Source organism: Eubalaena glacialis, chromosome 18 (assembly GCF_028564815.1).
Source record: "Eubalaena glacialis isolate mEubGla1 chromosome 18, mEubGla1.1.hap2.+ XY, whole genome shotgun sequence".
Taxonomy (NCBI): Eukaryota; Metazoa; Chordata; class Mammalia; order Artiodactyla; family Balaenidae; genus Eubalaena; species Eubalaena glacialis.
The window spans coordinates 51,690,537-51,706,492 of record NC_083733.1 but is presented as its reverse complement, the minus strand read 5'-3'; the positions used below and the strand labels follow the sequence as shown (position 1 = coordinate 51,706,492).

The 15,956-nt window shown below is 55.3% G+C and overlaps 1 protein-coding gene across 1 annotated transcript in view; it reads right to left on the bottom strand.

Annotated features, from left to right (window-relative positions):
- The window catches only part of CHST8 (carbohydrate sulfotransferase 8), a 65,849-nt gene that overhangs the window by 1,314 nt on the left and 48,579 nt on the right, over nucleotides 1-15,956 (bottom strand). The window contains exon 2 of the mRNA XM_061173607.1: nucleotides 347-384. Coding sequence (XP_061029590.1) covers nucleotides 347-384 — 38 coding nt within the window. The remainder of the gene's footprint in view (nucleotides 1-346; nucleotides 385-15,956) is intronic.

Here is a 15,956-nt window from a genome sequence, read left to right as displayed (position 1 = left end):
CCTCAAGAGGCCGTGGTGTGAGGTGCAAGTGTCATTTAGGCCACAAGATGGCGCAGGTCTCCCAGGAATAGCCTCCTGGTGACGTGGGGCAGGGGGAGCTGGTGGCCTGGAGGAGCCAGGCTCAGAGGTAATGCTTCTATCAGCACAGGCCAAAGTCGCCATCCAATGGGAAGGGGAAATTCATGGGTCCAAGGTCCCAGGCTTTGCTCCCAAGGCTCCTGGGAAAGACAGGACACATTTTCCTTTCCAAGAATGGATTTACTGTGAGCTCTGAGTTTTCTTCCCTGCCCTCCCCAACTTTCCCCAGGTTGCCCATGCTGAGATTCATCAGACTCTCAGAACTCACGCTGTGGGGCTCCTGTGGCCTGATGTTGAACTTTATTCCTGAAAAGCAAACAGAGAGGATAGTGTTAGCAGTGGAAGTATCACGTGGTCCACAGGGACCTGCTTACAGGCTCTTGACTGTGGGTGCCTGGGCTGGAAAAGGCAGTTCGGGGCGGGGTGGGGTGGGAGGAGAGGCATGGCACGGTGCAAGTGCCCCTCCACTCTCCTACCCATGCAGAGAGTGGGAGTGCAGCAGAGACTTGGTCCCACTGGCTCCCAGCTGATGCTCACTTCTGGGTGTCCCACCTCCTGATGTGACCATCAGGAGGGTCCAGAAGGCGCCCTGTCCAAGTGTGCCCACATACCTGCCCAGTGGAGCCGCCAGGAACCTCACAGCCTGCCCCCACCTCACACTTTCATTAAGTCATGGGGAAGGGCCCTTTGGGAAGATCTGTCCATCTTCTCTTCATACCCTGCCCTAGCTGTAGCCTTTCTGTGCTTGAAGATGACACACTCGTCCCCATACCTTGGCACACAGGCCTGGGAGTGCAACACACTCTTTCCCCTCCGACTTGGGCCTCCCCACTGGCTCCAGAAAGTTCCTTCACCTTGGCATCTGCTTTGCGATTTTGGCCATCTCAGCTGGTCTTGGGGCTCCGGGGTGAGCTGGCTTCATCCTGCTCACCCTGGTTTCCTCCAAAGGGCTGAAGAGAGGCCAGCACAGTGATTGATTGCCTGGTGAGCCTTTATTGGAGACTAGGGGGAGATGGAGAGAGATCAGTGCCTCACTGGCCACACTCCAGACTGTTCGCTCTGCCCACCAAGGAGGTGTTTTGCCTGCACTGGGGCGGGGGCCACTCAGGATAAGCTCTGGGGAGTCGAATCTTTGACCAGAGGAGAGGATTTTGCTTTGGTCCGTTTGGTCCTAGTTTGGTCCTTTTCAGGGGAGGTCCTAGGAGAACGAGAGGATTTCCTTTGGGGGAGCCTATTTAGGAGTCTTGGCTTCCTTCCCCATCCCAGCCTGGCCTCTGAGGCATCGGGGTTCTTCCTGCCCCTGTGCCATGTGAGTGGACATTTCTGCTCTGAGGCTTTGCCAAAAGCCACAGTCACAGTCAGAACCGGCCATCCTTTAAACAAGCGGAAAGCTCCAACTTCCAGCTGGCACAATGGGGCGCCATGTTGACCACACCTGACTGAGTTCTGGCTGCTGTTGGGGGTGGGGATTGTTCTGAAGGCACTTCCCCTGCTGTCTTTGTGTACACGGCAGAGGTCCAGTGGCTGGAGCCCAGCTGGCGAGGGGACATCCAGGTCCTCTGTCCCTGACCCAGGGACTCTGCTGATTCCTTGTGAGGTCCATTTTTACAGGTTCAGCCACTGCTATGACCCTGGCCTTATACTGGTCAGTCTGAGGATGTGCCCACAATTCTCCTTCATTCATCTGCAAGTGAGAGTGGGGGGAACGTGAGGTCACCCCTGGGCTGGAAAAACTAAATTCCCTGAGCCTGCCTGGACCTTTTCCAAGTCCCAAGAGAGGTGGAGGTGAAGGCACAACTTATGTTGCATCTTTCTTCTCTGCAATACTATTCTTTGACCTCTTTGCCCAGAGGATGACCCTTCCCTGGGCAAAGGGCAGAGTGTCCACACCTTCCTGGGCATCCCCCAGCTTATGTGCATTTTGTGTGTGTGCATGTGGCTGAGCCCTGAAACAGGCCTTCCAGACTCTTCCATGGAGAGGGGGAAGCTCCATGTAGAACTGGCTGCACCCCTCAGGGGATGGGGTGTGAGCAGCGGGTGCCTGACCTTGAGGCAGGAGCCTCTTAGAATTAAGCCCCTCAAAGGGTCCCCCTCTCAGCCCAGAGCCTCCTTCCCTTTGCCGCGCCCCCCCTCCCCGCGCCCTTCCACATCTCTTCAGGTGGCAGTCCCCAGCATGAGCTTCCTGTGCTCATTTCCCTCTGATACGTGCAAGTTCCCTCTTGCAGCCAATGATCACAGATCCCTTCACCAGAAGGGACCCTCTGCACACTCAGTTTTCCTTCATGCTGCCGGGTTTCCTTAATTATTTCCTGATGGCAGCTGGCTCTGCTAAATCACCTTTCCTCCTCAGAGCCTCAGACACAGGAATTTACTCTGCTTGTCAATCTTGTCAACTTGTCAAGGTGCGATGGTGCTTATTTATATTCCTTTTCTGGAGCAAATGAGTCGTGCCAGATTTGGCCGAGAATGGGGTTGAGGAGCCACTTACAAAAGGCATCTTGCCAGCAGGTGAAGTCAGATGAGGATGTGCTTACAGAGTCACAGCCCCTACGGCTGTGACCTCCCACCAGCTCTATCCCCACAGCCTGGAGGGTGGTGGGCTGTGAGGTCTGACCCATTTTTATCTGTGCAGACTGCACAGGAGGGCTCTGAGCCTGAAGGGTTTCCAAGGCAGGTCAGGCCAGAGCTCTGAGCCCAGCCTGGAGAGAAAGTTCTTGCTGGACAGAGCCCGGGGCTGGGTGAGTCTCCTGAGCTCTTGGCCACTTTTGCCCAACGAAGCCAACCTGGTTGCAATTGTCCCCTTTGAAAAAAAACAATTATCTTGTGGAAAACCCAACAACAGATCTTATGTGGAGCCTGAGTTTGCCACAAGTTGCATGTTCGTGACCCTTAAACGTATGGCAGCTTGTTTGCAGACTGTGAGCCTATCCCACATGGCCACTTTGGAATAAAGAAACTTAAGGAAGGAAATGTAACAGAAATGACCGGAAATGGCCCCACTGGCCAGGGTCCCAGTGTCCCTACCTTCTTCTTGGAGGAAGCTGCTCTTTCACACACTGTTCAGATAGAGGCTGAAGCAAAGACCACTCCCAGCTCTGAGCATGTGACGGCCAGGAGGAGCCTTGGGCATCTTGAGCCTGGGGCCTGCGCATTCCCCAGAGAGCTGCACTTCAGGACCCTGGACAGCTCCAGGGAGCAGCCCGGGAAGGGCCCTGCCTCTGCTGCACCACCAGGAAGGTATTGTCACCAGGAGCCCCCAGAACCCATGCCATGGGGGACTTGGCCTGAACATAACACCACCTGCCCAGCCCCCAAATAAGTCTAAGAGGTAGATAAAAGCCACGCCCCCAGCCTTCTCTTCCATCCAATGTCACCATGCTGCGTCTCACCTCGCCTGTCTCCCTCACGCCTACCCTGCAACAGGAACCCCCAAGGCCAGTCATGTACACCCTCTGCTTTCAGAGTCTGAGTCACCTGTCCTCTCCCTTCAGCATAATATTAACAACCTGTAAGGGAGCCCTATCCCCCTGTACGGAAAGAAATAAATGACCACTTTCTCTTTCTGGACAGAGGAGGTTCGCAGAGTGGTTGAAGCACATGCAGTACGACAGCAGTGAACATCGGTGAGAGTAAACAAGGTGTGAGCTATTGGGGCTGCCAAGTGCGCTCCACACTGTGAGCCCCCCATTGGCTGAAGGTTTTCTTCTGAGCGTTTGGCTGAAGAAGCTTCCTGGCTGCCTGCCAAGGGGATGCAGCGACTGATGAGAGTGAGAGGCCAGCCCTATAATTAGGCCATGCAGCCTGGGTCTGCAGCAGAGCTGGGGAGGGGGGTCACTGGCACGTGGGCTGTTGGGGAGGACGGTCCCTAGCCCACCACTCCTCTCTGAATCACAGGAGGGAGACCTGCTGGGTTCAGTTCAGAAGTCCCAATCCTGGATGCCCAGGACCCACTGGGGGTGGGGGCTGGGGACCAGCCTTTCGGTCTGGCTGTGTAGACAGGTGACACTGACGTGGGTCAAAACAGGACTCAAGTGCCTAGAAAGGGCTGCCTCATGAGCCCTTGACCCTCTAGCCCCAGGCTGGTCATTTGAGGAGAGTGACTGCTGTTCTGGCTGCTCAAATCCCAGCCCTGGGCCCTGATGGGCAGGGGGGAGGGTCCTGTCACTCTAAACACTGCAGCCTTGGGGAAGGCACGGCTGTCCTGAAGGAGTCAGAGCCACAAAGAGGGACAGAGATGGGAGAGAACTGGAGGGGCCAGGAGGGGCCACAGGCTATGAGTGCAAGTGCGAAGTCCCTGCCCTGTCCGCAGTTTCAGACTCGTGGTCCTTGGATTCCCCAGAGTTTCCTGCATTGAGCTGGGTCTCCTTGGCTCCTTTTCCACAGCCTGGCTCTTCTGGCGGATGAGTCTGCATGATGGACATCCCCACACCCATCTGTGCTGTCCACCCACATGTTCACTTATGCTGCCCATCAGGCCAGGAAACTCCAGGGGTTTCAGGCTGGGCGGAGCCAGGAGAGACACCAAAGGCAAGTCCCCCACTGCACCTTGGTTGCCCCACGTGTGAGATCCTGCATCCAAGCATCGGTCCCACCCCAGATTCCCTGGCAGTTGCATCTGGTGGGATGAACACCGTTGCCCTGCTCTGCTGTTTCCATATCCCAATTAGAAAGAAGTTGATCCTGTACCTACCATGTGTACTGGGAGAAAGGCCTTCATGCCCTGGGGCGGCCCTGCCTGGCTGGCCAGTGTGCAGGACCTCACGCAAGCGGTGATGAGCTACAAGGTGTGAGGCTGGGATGCTGGCAGAAGAAACGGCAGCCAGGGTGCATGTGCTGGCTGCTCGGGTCAGGGGAGAGACCCTGAGGGAGCTGCGAGGCCCCACTCTGCAGGGAGTCTGAAAGGTTTCTGAATGAGGGTCCCCCAGAGAAACCACCAATAGGATATATATATGTGGAGGAGGGTTTAGTTTAAGCAATTAGCTCTTGCAGTTGTGGAGGATGGGTGAAATCTGCAGGGCAGGCCACGTTCTGGAGACCCAGGGAAGAACTGATGGTGCAGCTCAGGTCTGAGGGCCGTCTGGAGGCAGAATTCTTTCTTTCTTTTCTCCTAAGGCCTTCCACTGATTGGATGAGGCCCACCCACATTATGGAGGGTAACCTCTTTACTCAAAGTCTATTGATTCAAAAGTAATCATATCTAGGGACTTCCCTGGCGGTCCAGTGGTTAAAGACTTCACCTTCCGACACAGGGGGTGGTGCGGGTTCCATCTCTGGTCGGGGAGCTAAGATCCCACATGCCTCGGGGCCAAGAAACCAAAAACATAAAACAGAAGCAATATTGTAACAAAAATTCAATAAAGACTTTTAAAAAGGGTCCACATCAAAAAATAAAGGTAATCACATCTAAAAAATATCTTCACAGTAACATCTAGACTGGTGTTTGACCAAACATCTGGGCACCACAGCCTAGTCAAGCTGACATATAAACTTAACCCTCACAGAGGGTGTATTAGTTTCCTAGGGCTGCTGTAACAGAGTACCACAAAACGGGCTGGTGTAAAAATAACAAAAATTTATTCTCTCACAGTTCTGGAGGCCAGATGTCTGAAATGAAGGCATCAGCAGGGCCCTGCTCCCTCTGGCGCCTCAAGGGGACGATCCTTCCTTGCCTCGTCTAGCTTCTGGCTGCCCCAGATGTTCCTTGGCTGTGGCAATTTAGATCCAACCTCTGCCTCTGTCTTCACATGGCTGTCTTATGTACCTGTCCCTTCTCCTCTGGTCGTTTTGAATTAGGGCCCACCTTAATGACCTCACCTTGATGACATCTGCAAAGAGCCTATAATATGGTCACATTCACAGGTACTAGAGGCTGAGACTTCAGCTTATTTGGGGGGGGGGCACAATTCAATTCATAATGGGGGGAAGCGACTTCAGAGGGCTTTAAGAGCACTGGGCAGGAATAGCCTGGAGGAGGTGCGAAAACACTTCCCTTGCTGGGTTGGGTGGTCCAATTAGTAACGAAGGATTGTGTTCTCCGTGCTCTTGGGGCAGAAACTGTGTCAGACAGAGTCTGGCACAAGGTCTGGCACACAGCAGGAGCTCAGTAAACACTTGTGAGAAAGCCGAGGCTGGCTGGACTGAGAGCTGGCCCTGGAGAGGGGGATGGGTGCTGGGCTTCTCTCTGCAGCCCAGGGTTCCGGCTGGGCTTCTCTGGCTCGTCCTGGTAGCCTGAGAAGCGTCTGTGTCTGTGTGGCAGGTGCCAGCCGAGTAGCCGGATGCAGACAGGAGCTGTGCCGGCTGAGGGTTTGTCCACCCCACCCCGGCTGTGTGGGGTCTGTGTGATCGGAACTAGGACACACCCAGCTGGCTCCCTCCCATTGCCACCTGGGGGCCACCTGGCCAGGGCCTGCTCCTGGGTCCTCGCAGTGGCTGTATCTCCTCTGGCTCTTCTCCCACCAGCTCAGACTCTGCCCTTTTGAGGGGCAAGCCCTCCTGACCACCCCCTCGGCCTCTGTCTGCCTCATTGTGAGCTGCTCCCTTCATCTGGGCAGATTGTTAATTTATGCAGATTTGATGCAAAACTCAGCAATTAGAGGGCAGCCTGGACTCAAGGCACAGAATTCAGACGGAAGAAGCCTCATCAAAGGGCCTTAAATTCTCATTTGTGTTCACTGGAAAATTCAACTCATTAAATTCTCTGCTACAGCCTCAGCTCACAGCCATGCCACCTCTGCTGCCCCCAGGGCCCAGGGCAGGCAAATGGGGCTCCAGGCAGCAGGGGGCCCCAGACAAAGGTGCCGGCTGCTCCTGGAACCAAAAGGTGGCTCTGTAGTCAGTGTGGACCTTGGGGAAAGGCGGGGGTCAGGCCACACATGCTCCCGGGAGGGACAGCAGGTGGCCCTGCAGGGCTCTGTCCTCTTGCCTCAGCCTCTGGGGGGTGGGGAGAACTTCTTCAAGTTGCTCTGAGACAACCAGACTCACAGTGGGGTCACCTTTGGCCCCAGACCAGAGCAAGGGCTTCCTCTCCCTTAACCTAGAGACTCCACTCTGAGTCACAGCTTTTAACAAGGGGTCAGCATATTTAAAAAGAAGGAAAAAAGAAAACAAGAACACTGCTGTGTGACCTTAACCTCACTCAACTTTAGTCTCCTCACCAGGAAAATGGGATAAAAATACCCCTCTCCCAGTTCCACAAATGTGTAAATGAAACGATGCACAGCGGTGGGCCTAGAGAGAGCACACAGGATAGAAGCCACCGGCCCCTGGTAGTCCCATCAAATGGACACCTTCGCCCCGGCTGAGTTTCCCTGAGCCCAGCTCCCGCACGATCGCAGGACCTCTGGGACCTGTCTGCGGGGGAGGGAAGCGGGAATCTTCCCCTCTTGGGCTGATGGGCACCTGACAGCTCAGACCGCTACTTGTTTTGTTTAGCGATTCCATTCCCTCGCCTCTGAGATTAGAATCCACATTTCAACTGGGTAGTTCCTTGTCCGCTCAGCCTTGGCTGTGAATTCCCTTGGAGCTGTCAGAGTGGAGCGCTGGAGCTGCCCGTCAGTCAACCAGCCAGCCAGTTAGAGGGTCTGCAAAGCCAACAGCTGTCCTGCCGCCCCACCCCTACCCATCTGCCCATCACTTGGTTGGGTGCGGGGGGGGGTCCCTGGGCATCCTCCGTGTGCCCGCCTGTCCACAGGGGAGGGGTCCCCAGCTCCCACTTCGAGGCTCTCCTGTGTCAGAGCCTGGGGGTGACTCCACCACGTTCAGGGTGTGTATGTGGCCCCAGCACACGTGCCATGCTCTGCTCTGCGCCTCACATAGGCACGTTGCATGGAACGGGACCTGGTACGTCGTGCTGCTACACCATGTGTGCCAAGGGGATGCATCACACCACATCTCTGTGCCGCACACACGCACGCTTCCTGCTGTGTGCTGCGGCCTGCGCTGGGCGGGGAGGCTATGTTCACGTCCATGTACGGTTTCTGAGAGCACGTGGCACATGCTTTAGAGCAAGCCATGCCTTTCCTTCCCTTTACGTATTCCTTCAACACACATAGGCCTGGAAGGATAAGCAGGAGCTGGTGAATGCTGCTGCAGATGAGAAAGAACCAAGCTTGTGACACTCGCCGGCAAGGTCACGGTGCCCCCCGGCGGCACCTGCAGCGTGGGAGCTGGTGGCAGAACACAGTCAGGCAGGCCACCACCGTCTGTCCATTCACTCCACTCTATGTGCCAGGCAGTGTCTTAGGCACCAGTGACGGCATCTTGGCCATGAACGGGACAGTCGTGGCCCTGCCCTCATGGAGTTTACAGGAGGTGAGGCGCTGAACAGTGGTTCCACGTGTGATGGCGGTCACAGAGGACGTGGCAGGCAGCAAGTGGAGGGGGACGCCAGCAAGTCCAGGGCATCAGGTGAGGTCTCCCTTAGGTAGTGACAGTTAATTGACACCTGAAGGTAATGAGGGCATTCCTGGCAGAGGTCGATGGCCTTGACCATGACAGCACGGCTCATGGGATGCAGAGATGCAGAGACTGAAGGGTGTCCAGAAATGGCAGGACCATGGTGGCTGCAGGGAGGACCAGCAAGAAAGGGGCCGTCTGGTCCCAGCAAAGGTAGCAAATCCTTAACTTCTCTCCTAAGGCCCCAAGGGGAGCCTAGAAGGGCTTTAAGCTGCGAGTTATTTTGCATTTGAGTGATTCTGAGAGGAAGAGCTGAAGCCAGAGCGGAAAGGCTGGTCCGCGGATGTTGCCATCATCCGGGCAGGACATGTCTGAGGCCTGGCCCCAGGTGACGACGGTAGAAAGTGGGGAAACGTGTGAAGAATATTTCAGGAGGAACAGTCGGCAGTAGGAGGTGTGCTGGTAAATGTTTAAAAACTGGCTCCGTGGGCGGCGGGGTGGGGGAGGAGCCTAACTTGTAGTATTTGCTGATTTCCGTTGTGTAGATACTCCTACCATGGCAGATGCCAAGCTACTGATGTAAATGTGGAGTTGGGCCCTCGTGGATTAGTACCAGTGGGCCCCTGGGTCAGCAGGACCTGGGGACTGACTGGGAGCGGAGTCAGGGATCCTGGCTTCCGGCTTGAGCGGCAGGGGTGTGCTGGTGGCACTTCCTGCGAAGGGGCGCAGGTCCTCAATGAGGCTGAGATGCCCATGGGTCTCCCAAGTGCAGATGTCCAGAGGGCAGCTGAAGGAGGGACGATGGGGGGCAGGTGTATGAGCTGGGGCACATTCCATGGCCTGTGGCTCTCTGGGGTCGGTGATGGTGTGGGACCGGCACTTTCCAGAGGACAGAAAGCAGGGCAGACGCAGCCAATTACCTGAAGCACAGGCAGTGGGCCTGGCCTGAGTCCTGCCTTTGTCCACAGCCCACGGGGAGCCACGGCTCCGGCTCTGAGTTGCTGTGACCAGGTTAAATGGGATGGATGTAACGTTCCTCCTGTTTGGCTGTCAGGGGCCCCTGGTGACTGCTCTCCAGCCAGCTCTGCAGGAAGGGGCTTAATTTGGCTTGAATATTGGTGAGTTCCTGCTGGGGGTTGCCAGAAAATAAAAGCGAGTGGGTCATGCTGGAGCCTGAGGCTGAGATGGCCCCACTGAGGGGCTGCCTGTTTGCAGGGAAAATGCCAACAACACCGACTGGTCCAGGCCTGTGACAGACTCTCCTTCACTGGAGCCGAGTCAGGCCATCAGAGGCCGCCGGCGGGGCAGCCTCATTACCGCGATGGCCTGGCCACAAGATAATGATCGGGCCGGCTCAAGCCGGCTTAAGGATGTGACGTTCCGGCCGCGGCATCAATTACTGAGCTGGCCTGTGGCTGTCAGACGCATCACAGCTGCTGCCTGCGATACCCTGAAGAGCCACAACAGTAAATCCGTCCTAGCTGGTGCTTCCTTGAAGGGCCCCCCACCTGCTGCAGGGGCCGCTCGGTGAGGGAGGCATCCCAGGTTCCCAGGGGGGAGGCGGGCTCCTGCAATTGAGACTGCAAAGGGCCGCCCAGGGGCTCAGGGATGGATGCGCGGATCCTCAGAGGGCCGCCCCAGATGGCCGTGCATTGGTAGTCACGCTGTCCACTGATCGTGCCCGGAGGGGCCCCTGGCCCTGACTCCAGCACCTCCCAGGCCCATCCTCTCTCCAGTGTCTCCTCCAGCACCATCGGGACCCCCCCGCCTCCCCGAGGGGCAGTGGCATTTCAGGGATCATCCTGTGTGCCCCTGAGCAGAACTGAGCCCCTGGTGACTCACAGATGGCAAGGGCAAGGCAGGGGGCCCTGGCAGTCAATCCAGCGGTTCTCTGCCATGGGTCTGGAGAGCTGCAGTCCACAGCTAACCCTAACCCCAAGGCAGGGCCTTGAAAGTGGAGTCGGTCCAGCCAAGGACCGGGCCACCAGCAGCTCAGGAAGTCTTCGGCCTGAGGATTTGGCCGGGTCCTCCAAGAGGTAAGGCATTAATCCTGGCCTTGGCAGAGGCTGGCTGTGGAGACGCCACCTTCCCTGGACATCTGGCTAAGACCCACTCACTCTCCCTTCTGTCTGGCCAGCTCTTGGCTCTGCCCAGCTCATCACCCTGGGGTCCAGCCAGCAGTGGACCTGGCTGGCTGGGGGCTGACCATGGCATCCCCAGCCATCCTGGGGAGCACAGAAAACCTAGCCTTCCACTGCTCCATCACAGCATGCTGGAGCTGGGCTCTACACCCGCATCACGCAATCCTGCAAAGACCCACAGGCCCTGTGTCCCCAGCCCCCAGCTCACGAAAGGTAACCAATCCTGGGGCACTGACTGCATGGCTGAGAAAAAAGAGGATGGCAGAGGGGCCCTGCGGGCTGCGTGTTCAAAGATCTTTCTGGAGGTGACTGGGGAATGGCCTGCAGAAACCGAAGGCCTAAAGGAAGAGGAAAAACTGATCGGGATTCTTAAACCCTAATGTAGACGAGCAATGCTGGGCCTGAACTCAGGCAGGGCAGGGAGATGAAAGGGGAGGGTAGATTCTAGAGAACCGCCAGGTGGGAGGGCTGGAGGGCTTGGTGAGTCATGGGTATGAGGGGTGAGGATGAGGGAGGTGTCTGGGGTGCCCCGCATAATGCTGTCTGGGGGAGGTCCAGGGGGAGGGAGGAGCCACCGGGGGAAGACAACACCCTGGGTTTGTTCATCGTGAACCAGAGACCCAAGACTTGAGTAAGGCCTACAGATAGAAGCTGGAAACAGTGTCTAGACACAACCCAGCCCAAACTTCCAACATCCTTGAAACACGAGCCAACATAACACTGCATAACAATACCCTCTTAGTTCTGAGCACAAGAATATTAAGTAGAACCACACACTGGAAATATCATCCAGCATTTTCACAACTGTCATGTGTACTTAGAATTTGCCAAAGCAGCAGAGACGCCAGTGCCCCTCTGGCCAGCAGCATTTTGGGGATATCACCTTAACTCTGAGAGACACCCTTCACAGGGAACTGCCTGGGTGGGGCACGGGGGCTGCTGGGTTCCTGGCAGGCACTGTCTGAGGTCCCCGAACGTTCCCTTCAAGGCTCAGTTCTCCTCTTAGCCTTGGCCTGCACATTGGCAGCAAAGCTCTGGAAGTTAGACCCGCCCGCTTTACAAATAGAACGTGGTCCCTGTGTAATAGCTGCTCACAGGGTGGCGAGGGCCACTGTGAACAGAAAGCTGAAGAAGATATTCTGAGCTGTCTTTCTGCTTCCTTTGAAGTCCAACCAGCAGCTGCTCTCAGGACGACGAGCACGGATCACAGGCACAGATGCAGCCCCTCCCGGCTGTGTGCATTTCCTTCGGAATTAAGACTCCTGTCTGGATTACTGGGCGTGCGTTTTGGGCACCTCTTTGCAGTTGAGAATGTGCAATCCCACAAAACAAAAGCAACCTGGCTCGTGCCTTGTCCTTCTATGCCTGTGTGCGGTGCAGCTGAGGGGCTGCCCATGTGGGTGTGTTTGGGGCCATCCTCTCTAGAATGAATGGTTCTCTGGCTGGGTGAGAGCAGCGCAGCCCACCGAGGCTTCTTCTGCAGGATTAAACATCATTCCTTCTAATGACTTGATTTAGGTCTGGAGGTTTACAGCTCCAAACAAAATATTGTGATGATGGCAATAAATCACACCAGGGATGTTTACAACGGCGACTAGAGTGTTTTCTGTTTGTTAGGGAGGAGATTACAGAACGAGGGGCTGTTGTGTAATAGCTCATGTGGGGCAGGGAGTGCCCAGGACACACGTGGCATCAGGCAGAGGGATGCTTGAATGCCTGAGGCTTTTGTGAGAGTTTGTGGTTGGAGATGGCAGGGGTTTCAGAAGAGCTGGAAATCCACAGGAAGGCACTATTCTGGGCGCTGGAGGAGGCCCACGGGTGGTGGACATCCTGAGAATATCATTTCCAGCTTTCAACCACTGTCTCCCCTGCTGCATCCCCGACTGAGGGCACAAGCCAGCTGAGGTCAGGGCCCAGAAACCCATGTATGCCGTTCCTCTGCGCACTGGACAGCTTCCGGAGCACACTGGGGCCATTTGCCAGTCTGCAGCCTTGTCTTGGGTGGGGAGAGGACCTGGATGGGCCAGGCTAGAATGGCTCTGCAGGGCTGAGCTTCTGGGAAGAATGAGGGCCAATCGGGCTGCAGACAGGTGCCCCTGGGCTGGCATCTCTCACTCAGATGGTCAACAGAGAGTGATCTCTTTCCCCCGAGACATCACCCTGCAGAGCAGAGCTCAGAGGAACTGAAGTCAACCTCAAGGTTGGCCAAGGATTTAGATAGGACCCCAGCCTGGACTCAGGAAGAAACCCACAGCCCTGCTTCCCCAGCTCCCATCCTTCGCTGAAGTCTTCTGTCAGAGAGGCTGTCACCCATGCCCCCAATGGCTGGGAATGGCTGTCCCTGTGAGGCAGGGCAGAGGCTGGAGTTGGCACGCAAGGAGGGCGAACACTTGAGGGGCTGCCACAGAGCAACCTGGACAGTTCCCACCAGACCAGCTGACGCTCGATTCTGGCCGGAAGTCTGTGAGAGTCCAAGCCTTTTCGTTGGTAAAATGAATCCTGTCCCTGGCATCAAACTGGAGGAAAGGCGATGGGAGGAGGCAGGACTGGGGTCAAGTTCTGGGGGGAGGTCTGCTGATCCCACGGGAACACAGCAGCTCTTCTGGCACTCTCTTCCTAGGCAGAGAGATGTGTTCTCGGAGGAGCCCCATGGCCTTAAATGCCACATCAAAGACAGTGTGCCCGCTGGAGGTCATGAGACGGGGTGACTCAGGGATGCTGGGCACTGGGGAAAAGTGATGCATGACCAGGTATTGGCCCCAGCCGCTGCTCATGGCACATTTAACTGGGAGGTGTGGGTGGGGAAATCAGGATGGGGGGAGGCTCATGTGGTGCACAGAGGGTGTCTTCCACATCAGACGCGATGCAGCACAGGTGATGGTTGGGGAGATGGCACGTGAGTGGCACACTGACAGCACAGAGGATAGTGGGTGGGAAGGAAGGAGGATGGCATGTGGGTGGTGATGGATGATGGGTAGATGGTTAGTGGATGGGGGTGTGGATGGAAAGTGGATAGTGGATGGATGGGTTGAGGTCCAGGGAAGGGATTTCAAAAAAAAAATTTTTTTTTTGGAGTATAGTTGGTTTACCATATTGTGTTAGTTTCTGCTGTATATCAAAGTGAAAGTTACACATATACATATATTCACTCTTTTTACGATTCTTTTCCATATTGGTCATTACAGAGTATTGAGTAGAGTTCTCCGTGCTATACAGTAGGTCCTTATTAGTTATCTATTTTATGTATAGTAGTGTGTATATGTCAATCAGGGAAGGGATTTGAGATGGATGCTGGGCAAGGACTGGACAGGTGGGTAGCTGGAGGGGTGACGGACGGATGACGAGGCTACCCAGACACAGGCAGGCTCCAGTCCAGCCCCACTGGCCAAAGATGCAGCCTCTGGTTGTGGCTTCCCTGTGGGTAAGATGCACGGGAAGCTCCGTCCCTGACCATCTTTGGCTTCCTTGATGCTCAGGAGGTGGCTTAGGTAACAGCTCCAAATCAAAGGTAAGCCGGCACCCCTTCTGACCCCCCTTGAGCCCTGAGTGTACATCCTGGCCGCTTCAAAAGATGGCACTTCCCTTTCCACCAAATGCTGAGAGCAATCTCCAATATGTCAGAAAACAAAGCTTCTGTCCATCTTTGATTAAAACAAGGGCCTCCCCCCCCCAAAAATGTTGTTTGTCTTATAAAATCTGGCAAATTTTGATAATGAAACCTTCAGAACATATAATACCAAAACTTTTCTAATTCCGGGCAGATAAGGAATAATGGTAACGTATTTCAACTTCAGAAGCAAGAAATAACCTTTTATCACCTAATTGAACAATGTTACTGGGAAAATATGTTAGGAGAATGTAAAAATGCTATTTAAATGATAAAATATGCTGTCTTGGATGGCAAGGATTTTAATTGCCACACTCAGAGTCCAAACACACTTCTATGCCAGCTCTGACAAACACCGCTAATGACATGGTGTCCATAATGAGGCGCGGCGGAGAGGGTCAGCATCTCCCCCGGGATCTGCCGAAACCCAACAGCTGTCTGGGCTCTGCAGTGCTCATCAACATCCCTGCCTTGTGAAGTATGAACCGGTTCGGTATTAATATTAATTGGCCAACACATTAATATTAATCAGTTAATATATACTTCCCATGACAACAAGAGATAAAGGAATCTTATTATGCAGGGGATCAGGGAACACGGAATATCTAAGTGGATTTCTTTGGGACGCACAGCATGAAGGAGCCTAAGCCTCTTACACGTGTCGTCTCCGCAGAGAATAGAACTGGGGCGCACTAGTGGCCAGAGTCACGAGCAGGAAATGCCTGGGGCAGGGTGAATCCTCTCCAGAGGCAGGGAGATATTTCCCCTAGTTGGCGAGCAGGTTGGTGGGACCGTGGAGGGTGTGGGCGGCCCTCACACCCTTTCCTCTCAGAAGAATAGCCGTTCCCAGGGGAAGCAGGCTGCACAGCTCACAAGGAGAGAACACAATGGCCCTGCCCTCGACCCCCAACCCTCCTGGTCCTGGTGAAAGGGGTCCACTGCTTCTGGAATGAATCATCTGGGACCTGGTGGGTGCTGAGGACCCAAGGGTGTCTCATGCACTTCAGCAGGGGAGGTCTTACTCCCGTTTTGCATGAATGAGAGCATGAATCTCAGAGAGTCACGTATGCTGCCTGCATCCACACTGCTGGCCCTGTGGGTGGCAGAGCCGGGGTCCAGGCTAGACCCGTCTGACTCTGGGCCCTTGTTCTAACCATTATACCACACTGCCTGTCTGTGTCTGGGGACAGTGGGCTGGCCAGGCAGGGGGTCACAGCAGGTCTCACAGAGCCATCACACTGGCATCACATGGACAGAATGAGCACCTGTGCTGCCCACTCTGGGGTTCCTGGGGAGGCCAGCCTGCTGGGCAGTGGCAGGGGGTGGACGGGGGCAGAGCTCTCTCCACCAAGGACTGCCTTCCTGCATGCTCACTTGCAGACAGCTTCCAGAGGCAAAGGCACATCTGAGCACAATTAACATTTTAAGCACTAATTATTTTACTTGGGTGTCTAAGTCTGAGGATCCTTCAATTTCAGTTTAATTGGAGAAAAATGGTCATCAGTTATTGAACAGCGGGAGGGCAGCTCCACACTTCCCCAATATCGAGCTTCCCCAATACCGAGCCAAGCTGAGAATCATCCAAACATATGGGTCGCCGTGGCAGCAGCCGTGCCTCTGTGCCAGGCGAGGGTGCGGTGGGCGGGCCTCGGGCACCGTGCCCTGCCATCCCTGACATCTGCTGGGAATGCTTTGGGGCTGAGTTACTCGCCTTTTCGTCTTTTCCATTTTGTTCC